The following is a 25350-nucleotide window of genomic DNA, read 5'->3' on the forward strand; positions in this document are numbered from 1 at the left end:
CTATATGACTCTCATAAATCAGCCATAATCAATCAGGACGTTTCATTTATCAGTCGATCTAACAAAGCGTGGGTTTATCAGAAGATGGGTTATTTTTGCTGCCCAACAGAGCTGTGGTAGAGATCTCGCCAGCCAAGCTAGATTGCAAAAAAAGTCATATTTCTTCCCAATATAGACCCAGCTGAAGGGTTGTGTATCCCCATCCATCATCTGGAGACCCCGACCTAGAGCTGAAGCTCATGGGGAAATCTCTTTTGGGGGGCTTTGTGGCACTTCATCTGTTAGAAGATACCAGGTTGTTTTTAGAGAAAAATATTTATGCCTGCAGCTGGGTGGTATTTCATGGTTTCTCCTGCCAGCACCAGCTTCCTAAAATCCTCAGAATTAGCCCCATAATGTTATTCCCAGGAAGCCAAGGCTTGTGGCTGATGTTATCCCTTAATACACCCAGGTTTGGGGCACTGTTGTCCCTCCAGAGGTGTTTGCCCCTAAAATAAATTGGTTCCTGCACCTGTGCAAAAAGTGTTGAGTTAATGTGGTCCAAAAAAAAAATCCCAAATCTGTTATATTAAGAGGTGTCTTCAAATAGCAACTGAGTTAAGGCTGGAGCCTGTATCGGGCTAAAGATAGTCTTTACCTTGGGGGAAAATGGGTCAATAATTGGGCAACCCAAGCAGAGTCAACCTGGCCAGCCTCGGACCTTTCCAGCTATTTAGGTGCACAGCCCCTTCACTTTATATTTTTAACCTATTTGGCTTGAATTGAGATTTTTTTCTTCCCTAAAATAGATGGATAGTGATATGATATTGCCATGGATGCAAGCAGCCGGAACGAGGGACACGGAGAGGCTGGCTCTCTGACCGCTCTCAAAGTGACTTTGGGAGGCATCGACCGGGCTGCCATGAATAGTAACCATTCTCCCATCCAAGTCAAGTGTGAAAGGCAATCACTGGAGGTCAGATAATTAGGAGATTAATTAGCATCCGTGGCAAAATCCAAAGAAACTCGTATGGGGAATAAAACAGCAGGTTTGGAGGAAGATACCTGGAAGCGACAGCGTGTGTGCGGTGTAAAATCTGTGCCGAGGAGATGGGGAAAAATGAACTCTGCTTCCGCAAAACCCCTTTTATCTGTGCAAGTGCCCCCTGAAAATTAAACGGGTGTTTATTGCCAGCAAGCAACCCTTGTTAACTGAACTTGTGTCCGTAATTGTATCAGCAAATCTCTGCAATAATCTCTTACGCTTCACTTATGCCTTCCTCTGAGCAGCAGAAATAAGAGACCAGAGACGTAACCCCGGTGAAATTTATCTGGATTTTCTTCAATATGGGGAGAGCGGAGGTGGAGCACAGGCAGGGCTGGCGCAGAGTGAGGCAGGACTGAGAACTTGCCGAGGCGAGACGCGGGCGCTTGCAGGAGGTGCCGGAGGGTCCCCGGTGCATCCGCAGGGAAGGTCCCGGCTCCCCGGAGCATCCAACCCCAGCCGGGAAGGATTCCTTGATTTCACTGGGATCACACGTGAAGGATTCCCATAGTGGGGAGCACCCGCCGGGCATGCAAAGAGCTGTTCCCCTGCCCAGCACCCTTTAAAATCTTTCTCCTTTCTCCTCCCCACGACTCAGCTCTCTCCAAGCAGCGGGACCATGCTGGAGGATGAGGATGGGATGAGCGAGAGAGGACTCAGCAGCTCGAGGAGGAGATATGAAGATGAGGAAGGTGAGCGAAACCTTGGGGGTGCCCCAAATGGCAGCGGGGTCTTTCCTGCTGGCTGATGCATCAGATCTCCTGGCGCTCAGCTCGGCACATCCCATGCACAACATGGGAAAAGCTTCTGTGGGTGCTTTAAGCCTGGTGGGAAGAAGGCAAATATTTCCCTGGCTTTTTTTCTAAAGCGTATTTTTTTCCCCCTCCCTCCCCTCTAGATTACCACTCCATCTACATCGGGGTGCCGGTGCCGCGGGGCTACCGGAGGAAACGGCGTCGGCGAAGATCTGCCTCCAGCCGGGATAGGACGAGCGAGAGCGAGCGGCACTATGAGCGCCAGGATCGCTCCGACACCGATGATGGTGGCCACGGCTGCTACGAGAGCGGCAACGACAACGCCAGCAGGACCAGTGAGTCACCCTCGGGCTTCCTGAAAAAGCAGGAGGGCTTTTGCAGCGTCATTTAATCCGGGATTAAATGGCCCCCATGCACCTAGCCATGTTGCTTGGTCCAGTGTTTGCATTTGGCACTGCTTTTCCTGATGCTTCGCAGGTTTATTTTTCCCTGTGGATGTCTCTGAGAGCCGGGCATGGGGTGTGAAATGGGATTTGAGGCTGCGTAGGTGATGGGTGGGCTAAAAAAGAGGTTGTCTTTGCCCTTGGGTGGTTGCTAACGAAGAAATCCGGGTACAGCGGGATCCCGGCGGTGCAGACGTCCTCTGGGCATCACACCTTGTTCCCGACAGGCTTTTGCCCAAGGCTTTGCCCGGTCTCGTTAAATCTCCTTAGCGAAGATTAACATTTTGCACAGCAAAGCAGCTGTCGATCTCTTGGGGTTGTTTGGGTTTTTTTTCAGCCCCCCTATGGAAATTTGCATTTGGTTTTATGTCGAGCAGACCACGTCGCGGCTCAGCAGTGTGGGCAGAGGCTCAGCTTTGCTTTTGCCTACAGAAGGAGAAGTTTTCCTTCTTTTTTTTTTTTTTTTTTTTTTTGCATGGAGAGAGGTTTTTTTATTTGCAATGGGCTTTGCTTGCAGCTCCTTCATGCCTTCGGTGGCGGCGCGAGCGGGACCACGTCCCCTCCTTTCCACAGGCGATGAATGCCACCGGGATCTAACACTGGGCTGGTTTGGGGGGGGGGGTGCAAAGTCATTTTATGGAGCAAAAACACCCCAAAAAGCCTCAACTCTACAGCAGCCCCGCTTTCCCCCAGGAAATATCCCTCACTGGGGTGTTTTTTTCCCCGAAAAATTCTCTGCCCTGAGCTTGGAGGGGGATTTCCCACCTCGTTCCGGCTGAGAAACAGAAACCCTCCACAAAATAACTCCAAACCTTTGATTTCTGTCCTCCCACCTCTCCCTCCCTCCCCTTTCTCACTCACGCCATCCCACTGCCACCCAAAGCGCTCACCTCTCCTACACGCATCCCGTTTGATTTGGTAACTTCCCGTCATGAGAGCCAAAGGGAAAGGAAAGTGCTTTATATTCTCTATAATCTGCTCCTTAAGCCTTGGGAGTTTAACAAGCCTGAGTGGATAAAGGAGGAAGTTTGGGGGTTTGGTGTTTTTTTTTTTTTTTTTTTGTACCGTGCAGCGAAGGTTTGGTTTAGCCGGGAAGAAATGGGGGAAAAAATGGAAACAATTTCAGGTAAGTTATTTCCATCGCTCTTTGGCGTCCGTGGCGGGGGGAGCTGGAAGGGAAGAAAGGCTCCTTTTTTTTTTTGGCTTTGCTTTTCCCTTGTTAAAGCAACTTGGGAGCCTGCATGGGGTTGGGTTGAGAGCTCGCTCAGAGCTCCAAGCTCCAAAGCTCACCCCAAAAATATAAGGGGGGGGAACTGTATCAGCTTCCACTGCTCCCCAGCAGCAAGGAAGCAGGAAAGATGATATTTGGAAGGAGAAAAGTCTCCCAGACCTGGGGGTTTCTTGAACAGGAACGGAGCATCTAATCCCATGGCATGTGCACCCCAGTTTCCTCTTTTTTTTGGGAGGGAGGGGAACATTCTGAGCCATGAAACCCCCGGGAAAGGCTGTTGCGTGTTCAGAAGGACCACGGCAGCGGATGGTTAACGAGCCAGAGCCTTCAATAAGGCTCAGTCCTGTTGCCCAGCTGGACTGCAAAGCCCGGGCAGTACCGCGTTGCCCCACCCCCCATTTTATCACCTTTTTTAATTGTACCTGTGGCCAGAGCGGGATTTTTCATTTGGGAAAGCATTGCTAGGTGAGGTTTTACTGCTCGATCAAAGTTGGGGTGTGAAGGGCTCTGTGCACCTCAAATTAAAGGGGGTATAAATCAGTGCAACTGGTCTGTCCTGTCCAATGACCCGCGGAAATGTAGGTTCTTGTGTACATAAAATTATCCTATATTATCACCAGCGTTACTGCTGAGCTAATTCTGCAGCTCTGGGTTTGATTCTGAACCCACCATGGCTGAAATCACAGTGGAGGTTTGATGGGCGTAAAGCAGGAATTACAGCTTTGAGTGTTTTCCCATCATAAAAGCTGGTTCGGGGAGGTATGGATCTGCTCTGGGCACCTGTTGAACTGTGTCTTGCAAGAAAGAGATGACAATTTTAGGGTGGCTTTGTGGGTTTTGGTCAGTGTCGCTGCAGCAGTTTTACTCTTGCGTTCCCCAGAGGTGCCAAGCCCTGGACACCACTATACAGTATATCCTCCTAAGCGAATACCTGCTGCTTCCCGGGATTAATTTAGGTGCTGGATCATATTTCCAGGAGGAAAAAAAAAAATAAAAATCACCCAGAACTGGGTTGTAACCAGATGCTGGGCTGGGTGCTTTCCCGGGCACGAAAGGGTCCTCCAGGTGAATAAATCCCATGAATTTTGGCTGCGTAGCCAAGCCCCAGCATTGTTGGTTTAGTAACCGGCTCTTTGCTCGGGTCAGTGAGCGGCGGGGAGAGGCAGCTGCTGCCGGGAAGCGCATGTTACATGTTGAGAGATAGGTTTATTCCTTAAACTGGGGGATGATGAGGAAAAAAAGCTTAAAAATCCCGAAAAAGCTCTTTATGTGCAAGCTTTCCTTCATTTTTTGTGGTTTCTAGCGGTTAAAGAGTGTCACAGCCACGACACCCCAAAACGAGTTGCTGGGGGGACCCTCCGGCAGGTCGAAGCAGGAGGGACCCGTTCTTAAGCACCCAAGGGGGGAATTCGGGCAGAGCTGGGAGCAGCAACCACGAAGCCGAGGATTTGCAAAGCTCTAACCCCTCCGCCACCACCTCCTGCAAAATTGCAATTCTTCTTTTTTTACAAATGCATCCAGAGATCCCGCCCGAGGTGGCTATTCCCAGCAAATTTCTTTTTTTTTTTGTGGTCCAGCTTATTGCATTTGCAGTGAGTTTGGGGTTTTGCAGGAAATTCAAGGTTTGGGCTGCAGAGCAAAGCAGACGGCGTGAGGCTGGGGGCGGGGGGGTACTGGTATTGCACCGATTTCATCCCCTCTTACGCGAACAGCACTTAGGCTTAAAGAGCCTGAAGCCCTCCAGGCATGTAGCCCAGCTCTAAAATTAACAGGAATATTAATAATCTTAATAATCATAATAATGAAGCTTATGGAAGTGGAAGGAGGACTTGACAACAGGGCTTTAGTCCTGGTGGTGGGGCTTAAAGGGTTTAAGCAGTTAAGCAGGCTCAGCCTAGAGCGCAAGGGACATCCTATTCTTTCACGGCTGCCGCGACTTGGGTTTCGTCTCCTTTGGTGAGGGGACAGGGCAATATTCCTGGTTTTTCTGCCTCTTGCGCACAGCAGTTACCTGCTTTTTTGCATACCGTATCACCCAGCTTTCTTATTCCTAGGTTTGAGAACAGAAGGATTCTGCTAGCAAAGACATTTTCCGAAATGGATTAACTCCTGCTGTATTAGGAGAGGGCTAAGACCCAAGATTTTATTAAAAATACACCATTTCCACAGAGCCTGGAGTAGGGCTGATTTTAACCTCTCGTTTGAATAATGGGGCAACTGGGGAGCGGTCCCATCCATGCCATTCCAGGTTCATACCCTGGTGTTTGATTCCTCCTTGCGACCAAAATTAGGAGGCTTTGCTAAAAAAACCACGGGAAGAAGGAGAGGGTTAAAAGAAAACCCAGCCTGGCTTTTTTTCAGGTGGAGAGGGCAGGTCCATCACCCTCCCGTGGCTGCAGGGAATGCACCAAAGATTAAAATCCCTTTTCCCATCAGTCAGGAGGTTTGCAGGGGGGTGACATGTCACCGCTCCCCTTCCCAAAACACACTGCAGGGAGCAGGAGGCACTAAGTGCCCTCCCCAGCCTGGCTGGTTATTTGCAGCAAGAAGCTGGATTTTTCCTGCAGAAATGGTAAATTTGTATTATTCCCCTCAAATGATACACGTTCCCCTCGGGGATCCAGTGGGAAAATGTGTGCCGAGCACTCGTGCATCCCGATGCACAGTGTCAGAGCCCGTAAGGATTTGGTTGCTGATGGCAGGTGGCTCTAACCTGGCAAAAACGGGCTCTGTGGTAGGGGAAAATGTGGGATACTCCATGGAAATGGGCACATAATGCTCCTGGAAAGGGAATTGTATATAGGGGTGGCCACATTCCTCAGTTCCCAGCCGGGACCTATATATTCCCTTCCGAGCTGCTATGCAATCTCCACTCATCCTTTCCGCCAGCATTCTGCATCTCTTTGCACAGGGATTTTGGGACACAACTACTTAGAGTTTCCCCACTCCTCAATGTCTCTCACCTTTGTCATTTCCCTCAAAATCTTCTTTTTTGACCCCAGGATCCTAAATAGCCCTACAGATCCCTTTTTACCCCTCCGGAGCTTTCCATATGGGAATGGCACAGGATCATGTTGTCTCCAGCCGATGGTAAACCTCTTTTTTCCTTCTCCCCGGCAGTGTCACCGGCTGCCGAACGCCTTCGCTACATCCTGGGGGAAGACGATGAGCCTCCCAACCCCACGCTCTTCACGGAGATGGACACGCTGCAGCACGACGGCGAGGAGATGGAGTGGAAAGAGTCAGCCAGGTGAGGCTTTGGGTTGAAAAGATCCCCCCCCTAAATATCCCTGGGTGGAAACGGGGTCAGGGAATGAGCATCATTTTTAATGAGGTTAAAAAAGCCATGCTTGAACTAGGGAAATGCAGAAAACATGGTGTTTTGGGGGGCCTTGCACGGCAGCTGTGGCCTGCTGAGGAGGAGGAGGAAGAAAGGAGGAAGATTTCCTATCTTGTCCAGCATCTCTCCAGGTTGGATCAACCCCAGAGCTGGGGTTTTTCCCATTCCCAGCTGTAGCATGAGAGCAAAGCCCCGCAGAAAGGGCTGGGAGGGTGAAAAAAACTGGGGTAACATGCTGGGAAACTGGAGAATTAGAGCAGAGAGCTGGGAAATGGCAATAGGGGACATAAAGAACATTTTCCCAGGTCTCCCCCCCCCCCCCCCCATTTTGCTGACCAGGCCAAGAGTTAAACTTCTCCCACCCCTCAAGCAATAATAATAATAAAACCCCACCCACTACATCTTTAATAAAAGTATTAGAGGAGTTGCAAGTGGCGTTTGCTTTATTGAATTAGGAGCTTATCCAAGGGAAAAATCTCAAATCCTAGTGGGATTTTCTCTTCCTAGCCTCGGCTGTGCAAGGGCTAGCAGGGTTGGGGTTTTTGGGGGGACATTTGGGAAGGGAGTCAGGGATGCTCATGTCATCCCAAGCCCTTTCTTTTCAGTAGCACATGCGGGATTTCTGAGTCTGGATGTGGAGCTTTGCCCGAGGAATGCAGAGTGAGCAGGATCAGGCCCTGAGGGTGCTCCTCCTATCTCTTGGCTGGTCATTTGCATCACCAAAAATTTGGAAAGTTCTTAAGCATCCTCCTGGTTGGTGTCCCTGCTCAAAACACAGAAGCCCAGGGATGCTGCTGCTAAAATCCTTTATTTTTCAACCCCCAATTTTGCATAGGTCTGTATCTACTCATCCCTCCCCACACCCCAAAAAGCTCGGAAGGCAAAAAATCAGCACTTGTATTGGGATTTTCATCAGGGCAACGGAGGTTTCTCAAGTCCTGGATTTCCGCTCTCTGGTGAGGAGCGGTTCAGCCTCTTTAGCCGCAGGAGAGCAGCTCCTCGGTGGGAGCAGTGCTACCTGTGGCTAAATCCGCAAGAAATGGAAAGAAATGGAAATAAAGAAGCTGAGCGCAGCAGGGAGATGGGGTTTTGCTGTAGCCTTGGCGAAAGCATCATGGGATGCTGGTCCCGGGGCAAAGGCGTTGCTGGAAACGTGCCTCGAGTCCCGCACGCCGCCCCAAGCTGCCACCCCGTCTGCACGCTAATAACCCGCTTTCGGCAGGAAGACGGGGCAAAAAAGAAACGAAAAGCGACCTAATCGGCTTTGGGCGAGCACCAACGGGGCTTAGTGGGTGCTATGGCGGGAAGCTTGAATTTCCTCCCAGTAAAAGCAGTGTTCTTTAAAGGGCTGGAGAAGGGGTTTCTGCAAAAAAATCGGGGTGGGGAGCTTTGGATTGATGGGCACTAGGGCCAAATTTTTTATTTTTGAATGTGCTGGGGTTTTGTCCCCAGCACAAGACCATTCCTGGCACTCCCAGATGATATTTTAGGGCTTTTTTAGTAGGGACACATGGCATTTACTCTTTGCAGCAGCATCTTAATGCGCCCCCAGCAGCCGATACAATCCCAGACTTTCCCCACCCTTCCCCTGCAGCGTTCGGGAGCCATCAGCTACTTCCAAAAACCCTTCTCCTCCTACATCCTTTCCGTCTGCGCCCTCTGCGGCGGCAGGAGCCCAAATCCCAGTTGTACCAGTTAAAAGTTGTAAGGTTAAGCCCTGTGAAGGCTAATCCATAGAGCCTGCAAACCTCCTGTAAAGGAAAAGCAGCTTTCTTCCCCAACTTGACGTCTTGCTGAGAGCTCCTTGCCCTCCCCAGAGCGCAAGCCCCGTTCCTGGGGAGCTGGAAGAAATCAGTCAATGTTCCTGAATTTGCTCTGAAGTCTTTGGTTTGTAAAAATAAGGAATGGAGGTGGAAGGGCTGATTTCCAAGGGTTTGCAAACCCTCTGGTCTCCCACTGTGGGAATGAAGCACCCAGGCTGAAATCTGAGTGTTGCTAAGAAATTAAAAAGACATTTGCAACGCCCTGGGTTTTTGCTTTCTTGCGTGCACGGCTGGTCCATGTGGGTGTGGATCCTGGCTAAGGCAAGGTTGGCTCCACGGGAAAACCTCCCAGGTCTCGCAGGAGCAATTTGAGGAGGGTGAAATCTGCAGGGTTGAGTTCAGTGATACAGCCGAGAGGTTTTGCTCTGCTCTGCAACCATGCAAGCAGTACTTCATCTAATGATATTACTTGATTTCTCCATTCCCATCCTGAATAACAAGCAAAAACTTTGCAGGATGATTGAATTCAGGCTTCCAAAGCCGCCTGCAGAAGGGCAATTCCACAGGAAAAGCAATTCTCTTCTCTTCTCATACACCATCCCCACCCCGTGCCCATCCCCATGGTTGTTGCTGTCATTTCAGGTGGATAAAGTTTGAAGAAAAGGTGGAAGAAGGCGGCGAAAGGTGGAGCAAGCCCCACGTGTCCACGTTGTCTTTGCACAGCCTGTTTGAGCTGCGGACGTGTCTACAGACGGGAACGGTGCTCCTGGACTTAGATGGCTACTCTTTGCCCCAGATTATAGGTAGGAGCCAGCAGGTACTGGTGGTTTCGGATGGCTTTTTCTCCATGTCCTGAAGTGCTGGGAACAGATTTAAATGCATTTACTTGCTACATGCAACTATAAACCAACTTGCACAGGAATAAGCAAAGACAGGAGTTGAGAGCCATCAACTTGGTTCGATAAGTGTTGTTATCTTGAGCTTTCTGGGAGGGTTTGCAGCGGGGGAACCCATGCACCTCCTTTGTTTGGTGCTTGCAGACGATGTCATTGAGAAGCAGATTGAGGACGGTCTGCTCAAACCGGAGCTGCGGGAGAAGATAAGCTACGTGCTCCTCAGGAAGCACCGTCACCAAACCAAGAAGCCAATCCACCGGTCTTTGGCCGACATCGGCAAGTCCGTCTCCTCCAACACAAGTGAGTCCTTGGGGTCCAACCTGTGCCCGATTGCATCCTTGAGACTTTGGTGGGCAAGCCCGGGGGGAAGGAAGATCTCAGGAGAATGAAAAGGGGAAACCCAACCTTTTGGGGGCACCCAACTATTTACTGCATTGAGAAAGACCCCAAAAGCTCTGCCACTGGTGGCTTTAAGGGTGGGGGGTCATTGGGAGCCAGAGGCCAAGGAGATGTCTGCTGAGATGGACAACGGCGTTGTGTGAGGGACTACGGCGTTGTGTGAGGGACTAAGGCGTTGGCGGTCGCTTGGCCAAGGGGCTTTCTGGCAGAGCAGCCTACAGACAAATCCAGTCTGCTCCGCGGTTGAACCTGCCTATTTTTGAGCCATTATAAAAGGGCATTTGTTTGTTTTCACGCTAGATTATTTACTTAGGTTTAAACAGAGGTCATTTGGTGGAGCCCGGGATTTGCCGGGCTTCGGCTGCTCCCCGGGTAGCCAGAAACAGCAGGGCCCGAGCTCAGAGCGCACATGGAAGAGGCCATCAATAAGCAGTATTGCCACCCCGTGGGCATCCCCAGGTTTCAAGGCAGCCATCATCCACATTGGAGGACTAGATATTTGAGCTAACGTTTGCCCAGAAGCTCTCAAAACGGAACAGGACTTGGAAATGTGGTGGTTAGTCCCTGTAGATAGGGAAAATAGGGGCATCTTTTGTGTTTCTGGTTCCTTGCTGAGACAATGGCATTGCTTTGAGTTTGCAAACAGGGACACCAAGGAAAAGGTGGTTGTTGGCAGGAGCAAAGGGGTCCCTCACATTTCTTGTGCCAACGGCAACTCTGTGGTATTGGAATAAATGGCACCGGCACATTGAAAATAGGGTCATGGCCAGTGGGAATTTCATAATTATTTTTAGTGGGTTTAACAAAACAAACAAAAAAAGATGATAGATGCTGTGATTGCAGCTGCTCACTCAGAGAGATGCAGAGCAACTCAACAAAACTGGTCCAGATGGTTTTCCAAAAGGAAAACAGGCTTTGGAATTCAGGAGCTTTTCTGAGAAAATGCTGGGCTTAACACAGAAAATGCATGGGGGAAAAGGGAAGTCTTTATAGTGTAGTAATTCAGTTTAAACATCTGAGATGAAAAATGGGACTCGTCACCAGTTTAGGGAGGAGAAACGTTAACGTGAAACTTGGCGGTGGCCAATGTAAATATTTTGAAGTGAGAAGTTCACAGCAAATTTCAAGTGTAGGTTTCTTTGGAGAATTATGAGATTAAAAAGCTGAAGTGTTGGGTCTTCCTAAGTAAAAGAAATTGCACTTCTGAACCTATTTATAGCCTCGAAGAGAGCATTGGTGGGGCGTGGGGTGGTGCAGGCTCCTTGCACGGAGCCTCTGCAGCGGGAAGACTTGGGTTAAGGCCTTTTATTCTTTGCTAATGGGAAAATGACCATGGGTGGGATAAAAGCGCAAATGAGAGTGGGAGGGAAAGGCAAATTGCTGGTGTATCAGCACTGGAAGGTTCACGTCTGTGCTGGGCAGCTGCTTTTCAGCCCGGCCTCTTTTGCCTTCAGCATCACCCGACGGTTCCCCACGGCACCTGCATCTCTTCTAACGTCTCCTTTCCCCCAGCCCGCAGCCCCGTCCGGAGCCCGGCCGCCGGTGCCGCCTTCCACCGCTCCACCGAGGACCTGCGGATGCGGCAGAGCGCGAGCTACGGCCGCTTGCGTAAGCCGGGGAGGGCGGCAGGGAGGCAAAAACGGTCCTAAAAGAAGGAAGACAAAAAAAAGATGAGGTTGCAATAGGAGGGTGGGCGATTGCAATTACAAGGAGATCCCACCACAGCCATAAATGAGATGTGGTTGGTGTAACCACAGGGTGACTTATATCAGAAAAACTCATATTCTTGGCTTTTCATCTCATTGCACCTGGTTTGCAAAGCCAGCTATAATAAAAAATGTTTTTTTTCCTTTGCGCTGAAGTCCTCCCACCACGTTTTCTCCTTGCACGTGGGGCTGAAATTTGGCTGCGCATCACGGGGCAGTTTTCTCACCTTCTCCCTCTTATCTCCGTCAGGTCACGCGCAGAGTCGAAGCATGAACGACATCTCGGACACGCCGAGCACCGACCAGGTAATCACCCCCCAAAACATTAGTGCGATGCTGTGAGGAGCATCTCTGACACGACCCATAATGGGGCGGGGGCTCTGTGGTTGTTAAGGTCCATGTGAGCCTTGTGCAGCTTTGCTCGGTCAATAACCACACAGATTCCTAATTAGGGAAATTAATACATGTATTGATCCCTGCTAACTCATGGGGGAGCTGTCCCAGAAATAGTACCTGTGCTTGCAAATTGAACACAGAATGAGGGATATGCAAGGATGCTGATGTAGCTTGAGATCCTTAGGGTGGGGAAAGAAATTCCTTAAAATCTTTAGGTAGGAAAGGAAAGGTGCTTGGAAGAATGCAGGGATTCTAAAAGAGCCTTTGCTTGGCTGGCTAAGGGCAGGTTGCAGCAGGTAAATCCCAGCCAAGCACTTGGGTCCGCAAACGTGAATACAGCTCTCGAGATAACGGTCTGTAAATATAGAGGCAGGTTCCATTTCCCCCTCCATTTGCAGCGTGATGGACGTGGGATTTCTTAATGCAAAGCTCAGCTGAGAGTCCGTCGGGGGCTTTTCCCCCCTGGTTTGCTTTGCATGGGAGAGCTGGGAAGGAGGTCAGGTTGCTCGGGCAGTTCGTGGGCAGATCTCTGCTTGGCGATGCGATGGATCAAGAGGCTTTTGTGCTGTTCTTTTGCTACATGTCCCATCCCCATCCCAATATCAAGGCTAGGGAACTGTTGATGCATTATATGGGCTTTGCTTTGTTTCTATTTGTGCGTGATTTCAGCATCAACCTAAGGGAAAATTAAACGAAAGGTGGGTTTGTAGGGGACAGTACAGGATAACAGCTTGCTCTTCCCCAGGGATGTCCTTGCTGGGCTTACCTGGGGTGATGCAGTTTAGGGGAAAGCAAAGGATGGAAGTTCATGTGTTGCTGGGAGCCACGGGATGGGGCTGCCACAATATCAGGGAGGCAGAAGGTTTCGAGGGCACCTTCCTAAATTAGAGCTGCAATAAAGCAAGCCAACTGCCCACTAACGAACCCCAAATATCAGCCTCCAGCAGTGGGGTGCGGAGGGTTAATCCCAAAATATGCAAAGCATTTAGGTTTAATCGCCCTATTAGGCCCACTACAAAGGGACTTTTTAAGTGTTACATGAAGCTTAGTGGTCACTGTTAACTCCTGCTCTTGCTTATTCCAAGCTGCATTGGAGGGGTTGCTTTATTATTATTTTTTTTTTCCATTTGGGTTTAAAAGATTAGAAAGGGGAGAGCTTGCTGCCCGGCTCACATGCCTCCCCTCATGCTGGCATATAGATTATAATAACACCCTGCCTGGGTTGGTATTGAACCCTTTTAGACTAGTAATGAAAGAGCTGCAGGGGAGAAGAGACCCGGGGAACAAATCCATGAACCAGGTTTCCTACTTCCATTATTTGTTCCTGCTCTGAGGATGAGATTGGGGGAAAATAAGCTACAAAAACATCCCCCGTGCACAGTGCTGAGCGGTGTTTCTGCATTATATAGGGTCTTGGGAGAGCCTGGGACTGCAAACAGACTTGTAAAAATGCATGCTGGCTTGCTCCAGGATCCGTATTTTTTGGCTCAGATTTTCTGCAGGGGGATTGCACAGGGTTTTCCTTGCGTAGACCCCAATGCTGCAAAGCACCTTTTGCAAACCACCCGGTTGCTCACTTTGTTATGGAGCCCCAAGAGTGTGATTTCAAGTTAATCTCGGCCTTAGTGATGGTTGTGAATAACGAAGAAATTCAGCTTTGTGAATTCTTGCTGGTTTGTTCTTGGATACGGCTCTTGCATCCCCACCTCTGGGAGTCCTGGGACCATCAGAGATCAAGAGGTTTGAGTCTGTGGCTTCAGCTTTTGCATTCAGGGTATGGAAAAAAGGGGGAAAAGCCAAATTTTGGCAACCGCTCCCTTTCCCACCCTTGTCTTTCCAACAGCTGAAGAACAAATTCATCAAGAAGATCCCAAAGGATGCAGAGGCCTCCAACGTGCTGGTGGGAGAAGTGGAGTTCCTGGAGAAGCCCTTTGTGGCTTTCGTGCGGCTCCTCCAGGCGACGATGCTGGGAGGGGTGACGGAGGTGCCCGTCCCCACCAGGTGAGCGCAATTCCTTCAGGTCCGAAGCACGAGTGGTCTCACAACACAGATGCCAGTGGTTCAAGGTTGCCAACTCTGTGCCTTTTCCTTCCCAGGTTCCTCTTTATTCTCCTTGGTCCCGCAGGAAAAGCCAAATCTTACAACGAGATCGGCAGAGCCATCGCAACCCTCATGGTGGATGATGTGAGTAGATGCAACACACAGCCCTCGCTAGGAACCCCCTTGCTCAGAGCCAAGGAAAAAAAGCAATTTTCATCCTATTGCCCAAACGAATGAGCTTTAAGATCCTATAACGACACGGGTTGTGTGCGTGCTGGACGCTGTTCCTGGGCTGACACCTCTCCTCTCTTGACCCCCAGCTCTTCAGCGACGTTGCCTACAAAGCCCGGGATAGAGAAGACCTGATCGCCGGCATAGATGAGTTTCTGGATGAAGTCATCGTCCTGCCGCCCGGCGAGTGGGACCCCAACATTAGGATTGAGCCACCCAAAAAAGTGCCCTCGGCTGAGAAGAGGTAGGCGGGAGGCGTGGGGCCAGCCCCAGGCTTGTGGCCATCCCCATCTCTCCTGCTTTGGAGATGCTGGAGGAGGAGAGCAGCTTTGCTTCCCTTCATCCCTAGAAAGAATCTGCGCAAATTTTCCAGAAATGCTGCTTTTTCAGCAGATTTTGCCCCCAGATCAGATCAAAGCCGTTTCCACTGCAAAAGTCTTCATTAACCACCTAGGTTGAGCAAATCCAGCTCTTGATCTTTCCAAATTCACCCCAAAACCCAAGCTCTAGTGCAGATGGAGAGCTACACCATGGCCTTGCTCGTGGTCCCTGCATCAGGACCGGCTTGGTAGGGCAGGTGCCGTGGCCAATGCCGATGGCTCTCTCCCACAGGAAATCAGTTTTCTCGCTGAACGAAGTGGGGCAGATGAACGGCACGGCCGGTGGGGCGGGCGCCGGGGGTGGCGGAGGAGGCAGCGATGATGGGGAGATGCCTGAAGTTCACGAAATCGGGGAAGAGCTCGCGTGGACTGGCAGGTGAGCAGCACCCCAGCACCCATCAACATCTCCTGCTGGCTCACCCTGTAGTCTCCTGGGGCATGGAGGGGTGAAATCCTTTCGGGCCCAGGCTTTTGTGCAGCACCATATCTATTTTGCTGGAAGGCACGTGCATCTGGTCCTTGGTGGTGTCTCTCCAGGTTTTGCGGTGGCCTCTATTTGGATATCAAGAGGAAGCTGCCCTGGTTCCCGAGTGACTTCTATGAAGGCTTTCATATCCAGTCCATCTCTGCTATCTTGTTCATCTACCTGGGCTGCATCACCAACGCCATCACGTTTGGGGGCTTGCTTGGGGATGCTACAGACAACTACCAGGTTGAGTCCAAGGAGAGAGGGTCACGTTGGCTTGGGGACAGCAAGTAGGGATGGGATGGGACAGGGTGGGATGGGACGGGTTGGGATGAGTTTTACTCACCTTGTGCCATGCCAAGCTTTAATGCTGGGGATGGAAATTCTTTGCCAAGTGAGACTGGGCGTCCTGAAATACTTGCAGGATGGGAAAACCCATCTCAATGGCAATGCCAGGAGCAAGGGGACACGGTCCCAACAATCCTATATGGGTCCAAGCAGAAGCCCTTAATTCCTGCCTCCATCAGGGGTATCCATAGGGATGTAACATTGTACAGCATCACCATAATGCTGGATTTGATCCATCCTCAGGGCGTCATGGAGAGCTTCCTCGGCACGGCGATGGCAGGCTCCATGTTTTGCCTCTTCGCTGGGCAGCCGCTCATCATCCTCAGCAGCACCGGCCCCATCCTCATCTTCGAGAAGCTGCTCTTTGACTTCAGCAAGTAGGTGCTGGGCAATGCTGGGGGGAACCGGGACCCATCCATACTGGGATGGGAGCTGTCCTCCAGCCCACGGTGTGCATTCAGGGGGCTGCTCTCGCCTTGTCCCCGCTTTCAGAGGCAACGGCATCGACTACATGGAGTTTCGCCTCTGGATTGGCTTGCACTCTGCCCTACAGTGCCTTATCCTGGTGGCCACCGACGCCAGCTTCATTATAAAGTACATCACCCGCTTCACAGAAGAAGGCTTCTCCACCCTCATCAGCTTCATCTTCATCTACGACGCCATCAAGAAGATGATCGGAGCCTTTAAGTACTATCCCATCAATTCGGACTTCAAGCCCGACTACGTGACCATGTACAAGTGCGAGTGCATTGCTCCTGACCCAGGTGAGTACGCATCTTTTTCGGCGCCAGATGGGGAAGATGAAGGGGGTGGGGGGTCCCGCTGTGGATAAATCCCGCTGGATCATTGGCTGAGGACATGGAAGGAGGCAGCTACCCGGTCAGTGTGGGGTGGAGGGACCTCGTCGTCCTCCTCTGAAGGTGTTTTTGGGCAAGATGGAAGAAAAGCCTTGTCCCCCATGGATGAACACGTCAGTGCTTGCCGGGACGTGGTGAATGGTGCCGGAGACCTGGGGCCTCAGCCTGGAGCAGCCACACCTGGATGGATAAAAAGGAAATATGGAAAAAAAAAAAAAAAAAAAGACATTTTAGATCATTAATACCAGCCTGCTACGAATGGAAACTTATTCTCCAGAAAATATGCTGGAGGGGTTTTGTCCTCCCTAGTGTCTGGGACACTCCGGGATGTCCCAACTGGGTGTGGAAACCTCCTCGGACTGTTTTTTCTCATCTTTCTAACTCCTTTTCAAAAAGGAGAGGCCATCAGGCTCTGAGCAGATGGTCTTTTGATGGCTCCAGTGGTTTTGCTCTTGGATAGACGTACCGGATCATCCCTGGTCTGAATCGTGCAGCTCAGATGCTCCCACGGCCACCTGGAAGGGAGCAGAGATCTTCACTTTGGGCTAATCGCAGCCACTGCCTGCTCTCAGACGAGCTGAATTTACTTAAAAAGTCTAAATGCTAAGAATTTTGGGGAGTATCAGCTGCAGACAGAGGAGGCAAAGAGGTGTGATGGTGAAGCTCTTCCCAGAAATAAAAGCATCTAAGATCTGCCACACAATGTATTCTCAATATATCTGTCACTGCAAGAAGAGTTCTTACCTACCACGATGGAAAAAACATTTTTTTGCTTTAATTTTGTTTTTTCCTCGATTTCTGTTTATCAACCACGCGCTGAGTGACCGGTTCCCATTGGATTTTGAAAGCCCCGCAAGCAGTGGGGAACACCTGGAGACGACACAATCCTTTCCAAACCAAAACCCTCCCAAATCTGACCTGCAGGAAAGCGAAGCTCAGTGCCCGACGCAATCCCCGGGGGGCTGAAATATCCCGAATGGGACCGTGACCACCTCCATCCACCCATGTGTGCTGGCATCTGCCCGGCAGCACCCACCGCCGTGGCTTAATGCAGGAGGAAGACGAAGCCTTTAGCCTCCAGGGAGGTCTCCCCCTTTTCCAAGCCCCCATCCCAAGCAAACCCCAGGCAGCCGAGAGGCATTTGCACCCCAAAAACCTTAAACCTCTTTGCAACCCAGCCCCATTCCTTGCCCTTGCTGCCCTGGGCACCCAAGGCAGCGGTGTCCGCATTGGATTTTCCATTCCTCTAGATATTGAGAAATTATGTTTATTCCCCCCTACATCCTTTTTTTTTAATCTTTTTTTTTAATTAGTTCTGATTTTTGATTATTATAACTGATTTGTACCATATTTGTCTCTGCTGCACACATCAATTTGGGCTGATTTCAATCTCAAGTGAGTATCACTTTCTAAATATTAAAACTATTTTAATATTTGATACTCTTCCCCCATGGGGGTCTTGTTGTTATTTTTTTCCATGTATTTTACTTTTCTCTCTGCTCTGCTAAAAGGGTTGATGTAGAGCCCTTAGGGGTCCTCTCGTAAAATACCACCAGTGGTATGCTACCCTTTAAGTTGTAGAAATCACAAATAAGGCTGGTTTCTGGAAAAATAAAAGGTTATGAGGGAAAAAAAAAAAAAAAAAAAAGTTTTTAATGCTGGGTTTGCCAGCGCCATTTCCCGGAGCCCAGTTTCGGCAGCCCCGGGTTCTCTTCTTCTAACCCAGCAATCGCTTCTCCTTCATTAATCCTCGGCGCCGGGGATGGAGGCGGCAGGTCGGGGCAGCCGAAATTCCCGCTTGGTGCAGGAAGAGGATGGACCGGAGGGAAGAGGGGGGGCAGAGCAGTCCCGGATCACGCTTAGGGGCACCCATAAAGAACATGGGTGCTCCTGAAGCCACGGAGCTGCGTCACCCGAAGAGCCGAGCGGAGCCACTTTTTGCACTGGAAGAGAAGGTGCCGGGGCTAGAAAGGATCGATTTTTTTTGCAGTGAGACACCAAAACACCCCTAAAATATTTTAAAAAATGAAAAAGCAAATAGAAAAATGCAAATTGGGCATGATTGGGTGCCACCTCTCCAAAACTAACAGGCTACTTTTTCAGTCTTCTACCCCCCCTGGTCTTAAGACGCGGGTGTTGGGATGCTCAACCCTGCTGCCGGCGGCTTCCTCGGGAAGCTCCTGAAAATTTTAGGAGCTGGGAAGCTCCTAGAAATACTTCCTCCCCCCCCCCCGGCACTCGCCAGCCCCGGAGGGAGAAGCCGCCGAAGGAGAAGCCGTGTTCTCCGCCGGCGCGTGGGATTAATCAGGGAGAAGTCGCTGCGGGGTTAGAAATTGGGGGTTTTCTCCCCAAATCCCAGTCTGCCCTTGGGATGCTGATCCCCGCGCGGCTCTCGGAGGACGTGCTCGACCCCCTGTGTTTGCTTTTATGCCGGCTGGGCTGAGCCGTGCCGCTCTGGGCGAAGCCCGGCTGCTTTTAATACCAAATCCTCGATATTAGCCAAAAACCTCAATAACAAACTCCTTTCCCGCAGCCAACGCGACCTTGTTTGATGCTTCAGCTCCAATGGCACCAAACACCACTAACGTTTCTCTGGTAAGCGGGTTTGCTCATCCCGATGGGAAATCTGGGACAAGGGCGGGCAAATCCCAGGGACTTCTACATCCGGGGAGCGACGCGCGCCAGCTCAGAATGAGGGAAATGTGGGATTTGCCTTGATTTGGGTTCACAGCTGGTCTCAGCAGCACCAAATCCTCACTTTTTTGCCCAAATTAATAGCAGCTCTGGAGTTTTCCTGTGGTTATGGGGGTCCCAGTGGCAGCAGCCCTGGGAAATAGCCCTTTCCTTGCACGCTGAAATTACTTAAAATACTAATTTGGGGGTTTGGGCCAGGAAATACCCCTTCCCTTGCATGCTGCAGTTGCTAAAAATGCTGATTTTGCTTTATTTGGCTGGGAAATACCTGTTTCCTTGCCTGCTACAATTGCATAAAATGCTAATTTTGCTTTTTTTGCGGGGGGGGGTCTCCCCAGTACAATGCTATTAACCTAACAGCTCTGGACTGGACTCAGCTGAGTAAGAAGGAATGTCTCAAATACGGTGGCAGCTTAGTGGGGAAATCCTGTAAATTTGTGCCCGACCTGGCCCTTATGTCCTTCATCCTCTTCTTCGGGACCTACTCCATGACCTTGACCCTGAAAAAATTCAAATTCAGCCGCTATTTCCCCACCAAGGTAAGGAAAGTGCCGGGTTTTGCCCTCCTCTTTTCCAAAAGGTAGGAAAAACGGGAGCTGTTTGTCTCTTTGCTAGATGCAAAATGCTCCAGGAAAATAAATCTGTATTTCTAGGAGACATCGGTAGCAATTAGGGGAGTCATCCTTGAGCTTTTAGCCGCTGATTTGGCTCTTGCATGCTGAATAACCCATCACCTTGCGATGCAAAGGGGAAAAAAATTTGCATTTTGTGGGTTATACCTGGGTTATTTGTGGGTGAGCGGAGCTGGAAAGCCCAGGGAAGGATGCTGAAGCAGAGGCAAACCTCTCCATCCCATTAATTAACCTCCCCATCCCATTAATTACCCTTTCCACCCCCATTTCCCCGTCTTGCCTCCAGGTCAGGGCTTTCATTGCTGATTTTTCCAATGTCTTCTCCATCCTGCTCTTCTGCGGAGTGGATGCCTGTTTCGGACTGGACACCCCTAAGCTCCATATCCCCAGTATCATCAAGGTTCGGCCGCACCGGCGGGGACCCCTCACCTCTCCGCCCACGCTCTCTTTCCAGCTCCTCTCCGGTTTTCGGGGGAAATCGCGGCTCCTGCGGTGTCCGGGCACCTTCTTACAAGCTACTTTGTCTTTTCTGGGGGAATATTCTAATGCTGTGACTTTTCTTCCTTCCTTTTTTTGTTGTTTTTTCCCCCCTCTTCTCTTTCTCTCACTCCTGGCAGCTGCGTAAACTTATTAGCGATTTCTCTATCTTTATGTCCATACTAATGTTTGTGGGGCTGGATGTGCTTTTTGGACTCAACACCCCAAAGCTCCAAGTGCCTACTGATTTTAAGGTAAAAAAAAAGCAATAAAATCCCTTTCCGGAAGTATTGCCAAAAATTTCTCTTCCCCCCATCCAGGGTATTGCTGTTGGTGATGTGGGGAGTCCTGATGAGCATCTGGGAAAATTTGGGGGTTGAGGCACGTGGATGCTGGGAGTGATTTGGGTACCGATGTGTGGTGGTGGCATTCAGGGATGGATACGGGATAGGATGATGCTCGGAGGTTCGGGGGTGATGTGGGGCTTCCCGAAACGTCAGCGCTTGGGTTTTTCCCCCTCTCTGACCCATGCCCGGGCTCGGCCGCGGTGTTCAAACCTCCTCTCTTCTCACCCAGCCCACCCGCGTGGACCGAGGGTGGTTCGTCTTTCCCTTCGGGAAGAACCCGTGGTGGGTTTACCTGGCGAGCGCCCTGCCCGCCCTCCTGGTCACCATCCTCATCTTCATGGACCAGCAGATCACAGCCGTCATCGTCAACAGGAAGGAGCACAAGCTGCGGGTGAGCGGGGACTCGTCCCACGCTCGGGGGCACAGCATCGCGTCGGGTACCGCCTGCATCCCTGCGAGCATCCGCTTTGGGGGCTTTGCCCTGGTTTGGCATGCTCTGCAAAGCAGGGGCTCGCCCTTTCCTTTCCAAGCTGTATTTTTGGGGTGACAAAGCCTCCGGGGTGTGAAATTCACCCGATGCTGTAGGTAGCGCGGCGATGTGGGGTGCGCTGCAGCAGTGCGGGGTGCACTGCATGGGGATGCAGGGCGCAGCGTGGCAATGTGGGGCGCATCAGGGTGATGCAGGATGCATGAGGGTGATGTGGGGTGCAGCATGGCAATGTGGGGCGCATCAGGGTGATGCAGTGCGTACGAGAGCAATGCAGGGTGCTTCAGGGGGATGTGGGGTGCATCAGCGCAATGTGGGGTGCACTGCAGCAATGATGAGTGATGCAGGGTGCACCATGGCAAAGTGGGGTGCATCAGGGTGATGCAGGGTGCTGTGCCGTGATACAGGGTGCTTCAGGGGGAGGCGGGGTGCACCATGGTGATGCAAGGTGCATTATGGCAAAGTGGGGTACATCAGTGCAATGTGGGGTGCACCACAGCAATGATGGGTGTACCAGGGCGATGCAGGGTGCACTGTGGTGATGCGGGGTGCATCAGGGCGATGCAGAGTGCTTCAGGGTGATGCAGGGTGCGCTGTGGCAATGCGAGATGTTTCAGGGGGTGCACTGGGGGGGAAACCCCACTTTGCTGGGCTCTGGGGTGAATATAGGAACAACTTCATGAGTCGTGTTGCCCACCCTGACCCTCCTGGGTGCTGTGTTGCAGAAAGCAGCAGGTTACCACCTGGACCTGTTCTGGGTGGGCATCCTCATGGCCGTCTGCTCCTTCATGGGGCTGCCCTGGTACGTGGCAGCCACCGTCATCTCCATCGCCCACATCGACAGCTTGAAGATGGAGACAGAGACCAGCGCCCCGGGGGAGCAGCCCCAGTTCCTGGGTGTCAGGTGAGGAAGGCTTGGCCGCGCTCTTTCTCGGGGTAGGGGGATAATCCAGACGCGGCAGCGGGTCCAGCCAGCATGGCCTCATCCTGCTTCTCTCACCATTCCAGGGAGCAGAGAGTGACTGGCATCATCGTCTTTGTGTTGACGGGGATTTCTGTCTTCCTGGCCCCTATCCTGAAGGTAAAACATCCCTGTTCCCTCGTCCCCGTTCCCTCCCTGCAGATGTTTGGGGACCTGGGAAGAAAAAGCTGGATTCCCCCCCACCCCCATAGCCCCCAGCATTGGTCTCCATCCTCGGGAATGAGCTGCCACCTTCCTTGGGGTAAGCGCCGTGTTTTTTCCATGTCTCCAGTACATCCCCATGCCAGTGCTTTACGGCGTCTTTCTGTACATGGGCGTCGCGTCGCTGAACGGCATCCAGGTAAGTGCTCCTCCTCCTCTTTCTCCTTAATGGCCATGAAGGGATCCTACACCAAAGCAAGAAGGGCGATTTTGACCCAAAAATCTGCCTGCGTCCAGTATTTCCAGCCGCATGGGACAGCAGACGTCCAAAACCCTTCAAGAAACGTCGAAAAGCCCCAGATTCCCCATTTTGGGGATTAAAGAGGGTTTATCTGGGCAACCTGGGAGCCTGGGAATGGGGCCGAGGGCTAATGCTGGCCTTCGTCCCACCGCAGTTTTGGGACCGCTGCAAGCTCTTCCTCATGCCAGCCAAGCACCAACCCGACTACGTCTTCCTCCGGCACGTGCCGTTGCGTCGCATCCACCTCTTCACGCTGGTGCAGATCGTCTGCCTGGCCGTCCTCTGGATCCTCAAATCCACCGTGGCCGCCATCATCTTCCCCGTCATGGTAAGGCCATCCCCCGGGCTGCTCTCATTTAGAAGATTTTTTTGAGATTTAAGGAAATTTGGGCAAGCGGGGCTTGGTCCCGTGGTGGTCCCCAGGTCTTGGGATGAGAGATCTCTTGCAGATCCCGCTCTTGCATCTCTCCCCTCTTAGATTTTAGCCCTGATCCTGGTGAGGCGGCTGCTGGATTTTGTCTTCTCCCAACACGACCTGGCCTGGATTGACAACATCATCCCCGAGAAGGAGAAGAAGAAGGAGGATGACAAGAAGAAGAAGAAAAAAGGCAACAAAGGAGATAGCAGCAGTGATGAGGAGGTGGGTGCAGGGTGGGTAGGGTGCTCCCATGGACAGCGAGGGCATTCTGGACCGGCCAGGGTGGGAAAGGTCCCACCGAAACCTCCAGGTCGGTGGGTTTGGGATGAAGATCTTTGATTCATGGTGGTGTTTCACTGCATATATAGGACCAGCTGATTGAGGGGCTTTAAGTGATGCTTTAGGGGCTGGCCAGAGGCTCCAGGGGATGCTCAAACTGCCCTGACAGCTGGAAAATCATGGAAGAAAAGAAATCATTAGGGAGAAGAGCCAAAATCCCGTGGCTGAGGGTACAGCACCCATCGTACGATGGCAAAGCATCGTTAATCCACGCAACCCCCTGCTGTAGACCCTTCCGTGGGCAGAAGCGCTGAGTGTTTATTTGGGAAGAGGAAGGCAAAGCCTCCTTTTCCTCCTCATGCACCCACCTCTGGAGGTTTTGGGTCCCTTTGGGTGCTCCAGGTGGGCTTGGAGCCCACCCAGGCGCTTCCTTCACCGAATTTCCCTGCTTTCTTCCCCAGTTCCCACCTCCCTCAGTCATTAAGATTCCCATGGAACCCCTGCCATCGCAGCCCCAAAACGGGGGGTCCCATTGCCTCAGCCGTAAGTAAAGAGCTCAGGACCCTCTCTTGCATTCTCTGCCGCTTCCTAACCACCCCCTGCAATGGGATCTGCTCGGTCACCGATGGCACTAACCCCGCTAAAAGACGCAGCCTGGATCCGTCCTGCCGAAGTGGGATAGAAAGCAGGTTTGAGAGGATGCAGCAGGCTCGGTGCTGCTAATAATTTTGTGTTCCAGGTGACTGGGAAGCCAGGACTCTCCTGGGTCTCCCCCCTGAGCCAATGCTGATGGGGAATTATAAAACATATATATATATATATATATATATATATAGTTTGGGGAGGTTTTGAGCCCCCAAAAGCAGGGGATGCAGAGCTTGTGGCGGCATTATCCCGGCTGCGAAAGAGCAAATGTGTTCAGTTTGGCTCAACTTTCTGCCCGAAACATCATACGTGAGCTGGTGCAAAGCCAGCCATGACCAAAAAAATTCGGAATAAGTCTAGGTATTTGTTCCAGCTCGGCACCAGGTTGCATCACGATGCCAGCAAGTTTTAACGTGATAATTCATTGACTCTGTCCTCAAGCTGCTGCTAGCAGGGGCTGGTGGGGCTTTTCTCGTTCTCTAATCACCCCACAAATCAGCATTTCTTGGAGATTTTCTCCTTCTCCCACTGTCCAAAGGATGCTGGACCCGGTGGCAGGTTTGGGGGGGGCTGAGTGGATTTGGGGGGGGGGTGTCCTTCCTCACCCGGGAAGTGTTTTACCTCCGTGTCCCCCCAGGAAAGAGGTCCTCCACCTGGAGCTTTGCGTTCTGATTCCTCCCCGAACGGTTCAGACCTGGATCGCAGGTAAGCAGCCCCAAAGGGGCTCCCCCACCCGCTCCCCCATCCCCGAGGGACCAGCACCCGCCATGGGAGGCATTTTCAGGGTCAGTGACCGATGCTCCCGGCTCACTTGTTCGAGCCTGTTGCCATCATCCTCGGGCATTTCTGAAATATCCGAATGCGTTTTCGCCACATCCCTCTGTAGTTTGGGTGCTTTTGTTTGCTGGCCCCAGCTATCGGGTTGTCGGGAGCGGGGCTGCGTGGGATGGCGCATCCCGAGCCTGGCACGAGAGGGTTTAGAGCAATCAAAATGCCGCTGGGTAACAGCCGCAGGGATTTTTAGGACTGGGATGTACATCTGAATCCTGAAAGCTTGGGATTATTCTCCACCTGCAGCTGTGAATTCTGCAGATCGTACATATTAAGGACAAAATATCATATTTTCATGAATTTTTACTGGTGGTAGCATCATCCAGAGCCCTTTGCTGGGGGTGCTGGGGTGGTTTTGGGGTGCGGGTACCCGTGCCCAGATGTTCACTTCCCTGTCTCCTCCTCAGTATTACGCTTCACCTGAAGATTTCGTGCCCGTCGTCTCCTGCATTTAACTACTCCCGAAACCCCATCTGCGCCGTGCCCCAGGTGAAGATAGAGATGGAGTCGGACTACGAGGATACCGACACTGAAAAACCACCTCGGGACATGGGCAGTGAGACCACGCTATAGTCCCGCGCAGCGCTTCCTCTGCGATTTATATATATATATAGATATTTATATATTCATATATATATATAAAGCAAATTGGGCTTATTTTTCTATGTGAGGAGGAGGAGACCGGTGGCCCCAGGGGTCCGTCGCTCCGGTAGTTTTTAGCGTCACGACTTAAACACGTTGTTGAATTTTCTCCCTTTCTGCCGGGCGAAGGCGTCGCCGCTGGTAGCGAAACGGGGCTGAAAAGGTGGAATTGGTGATTTTTGGCCTCCGCTCGCCCTGG

The 25350-nt window shown here is 51.4% G+C and overlaps 1 protein-coding gene across 1 annotated transcript; it reads left to right on the top strand.

Annotated features, from left to right (window-relative positions):
* Window positions 1-1623: 1623 nt before the first annotated feature.
* Window positions 1624-25047, top strand: SLC4A5 (solute carrier family 4 member 5). The gene is made up of 26 exons (XM_075043675.1): window positions 1624-1716; window positions 1923-2114; window positions 6574-6703; window positions 9199-9359; window positions 9597-9752; window positions 11364-11459; window positions 11808-11863; window positions 13797-13954; window positions 14050-14137; window positions 14314-14468; window positions 14837-14980; window positions 15142-15316; window positions 15662-15795; window positions 15911-16182; window positions 18809-18870; window positions 19308-19508; window positions 19888-20001; window positions 20655-20816; window positions 21638-21816; window positions 21921-21993; window positions 22166-22234; window positions 22491-22664; window positions 22815-22976; window positions 23495-23576; window positions 24316-24383; window positions 24917-25047. The coding sequence occupies exons 1-25, from the start codon at window positions 1644-1646 to the stop codon at window positions 24348-24350; spliced, it is 3303 nt and encodes a 1100-aa protein (XP_074899776.1). The 5' UTR covers window positions 1624-1643; the 3' UTR covers window positions 24351-24383; window positions 24917-25047.
* Window positions 25048-25350: the final 303 nt, after the last annotated feature.

Source organism: Buteo buteo, chromosome 12, assembly GCF_964188355.1.
Source record: "Buteo buteo chromosome 12, bButBut1.hap1.1, whole genome shotgun sequence".
NCBI lineage: Eukaryota > Metazoa > Chordata > Aves > Accipitriformes > Accipitridae > Buteo > Buteo buteo.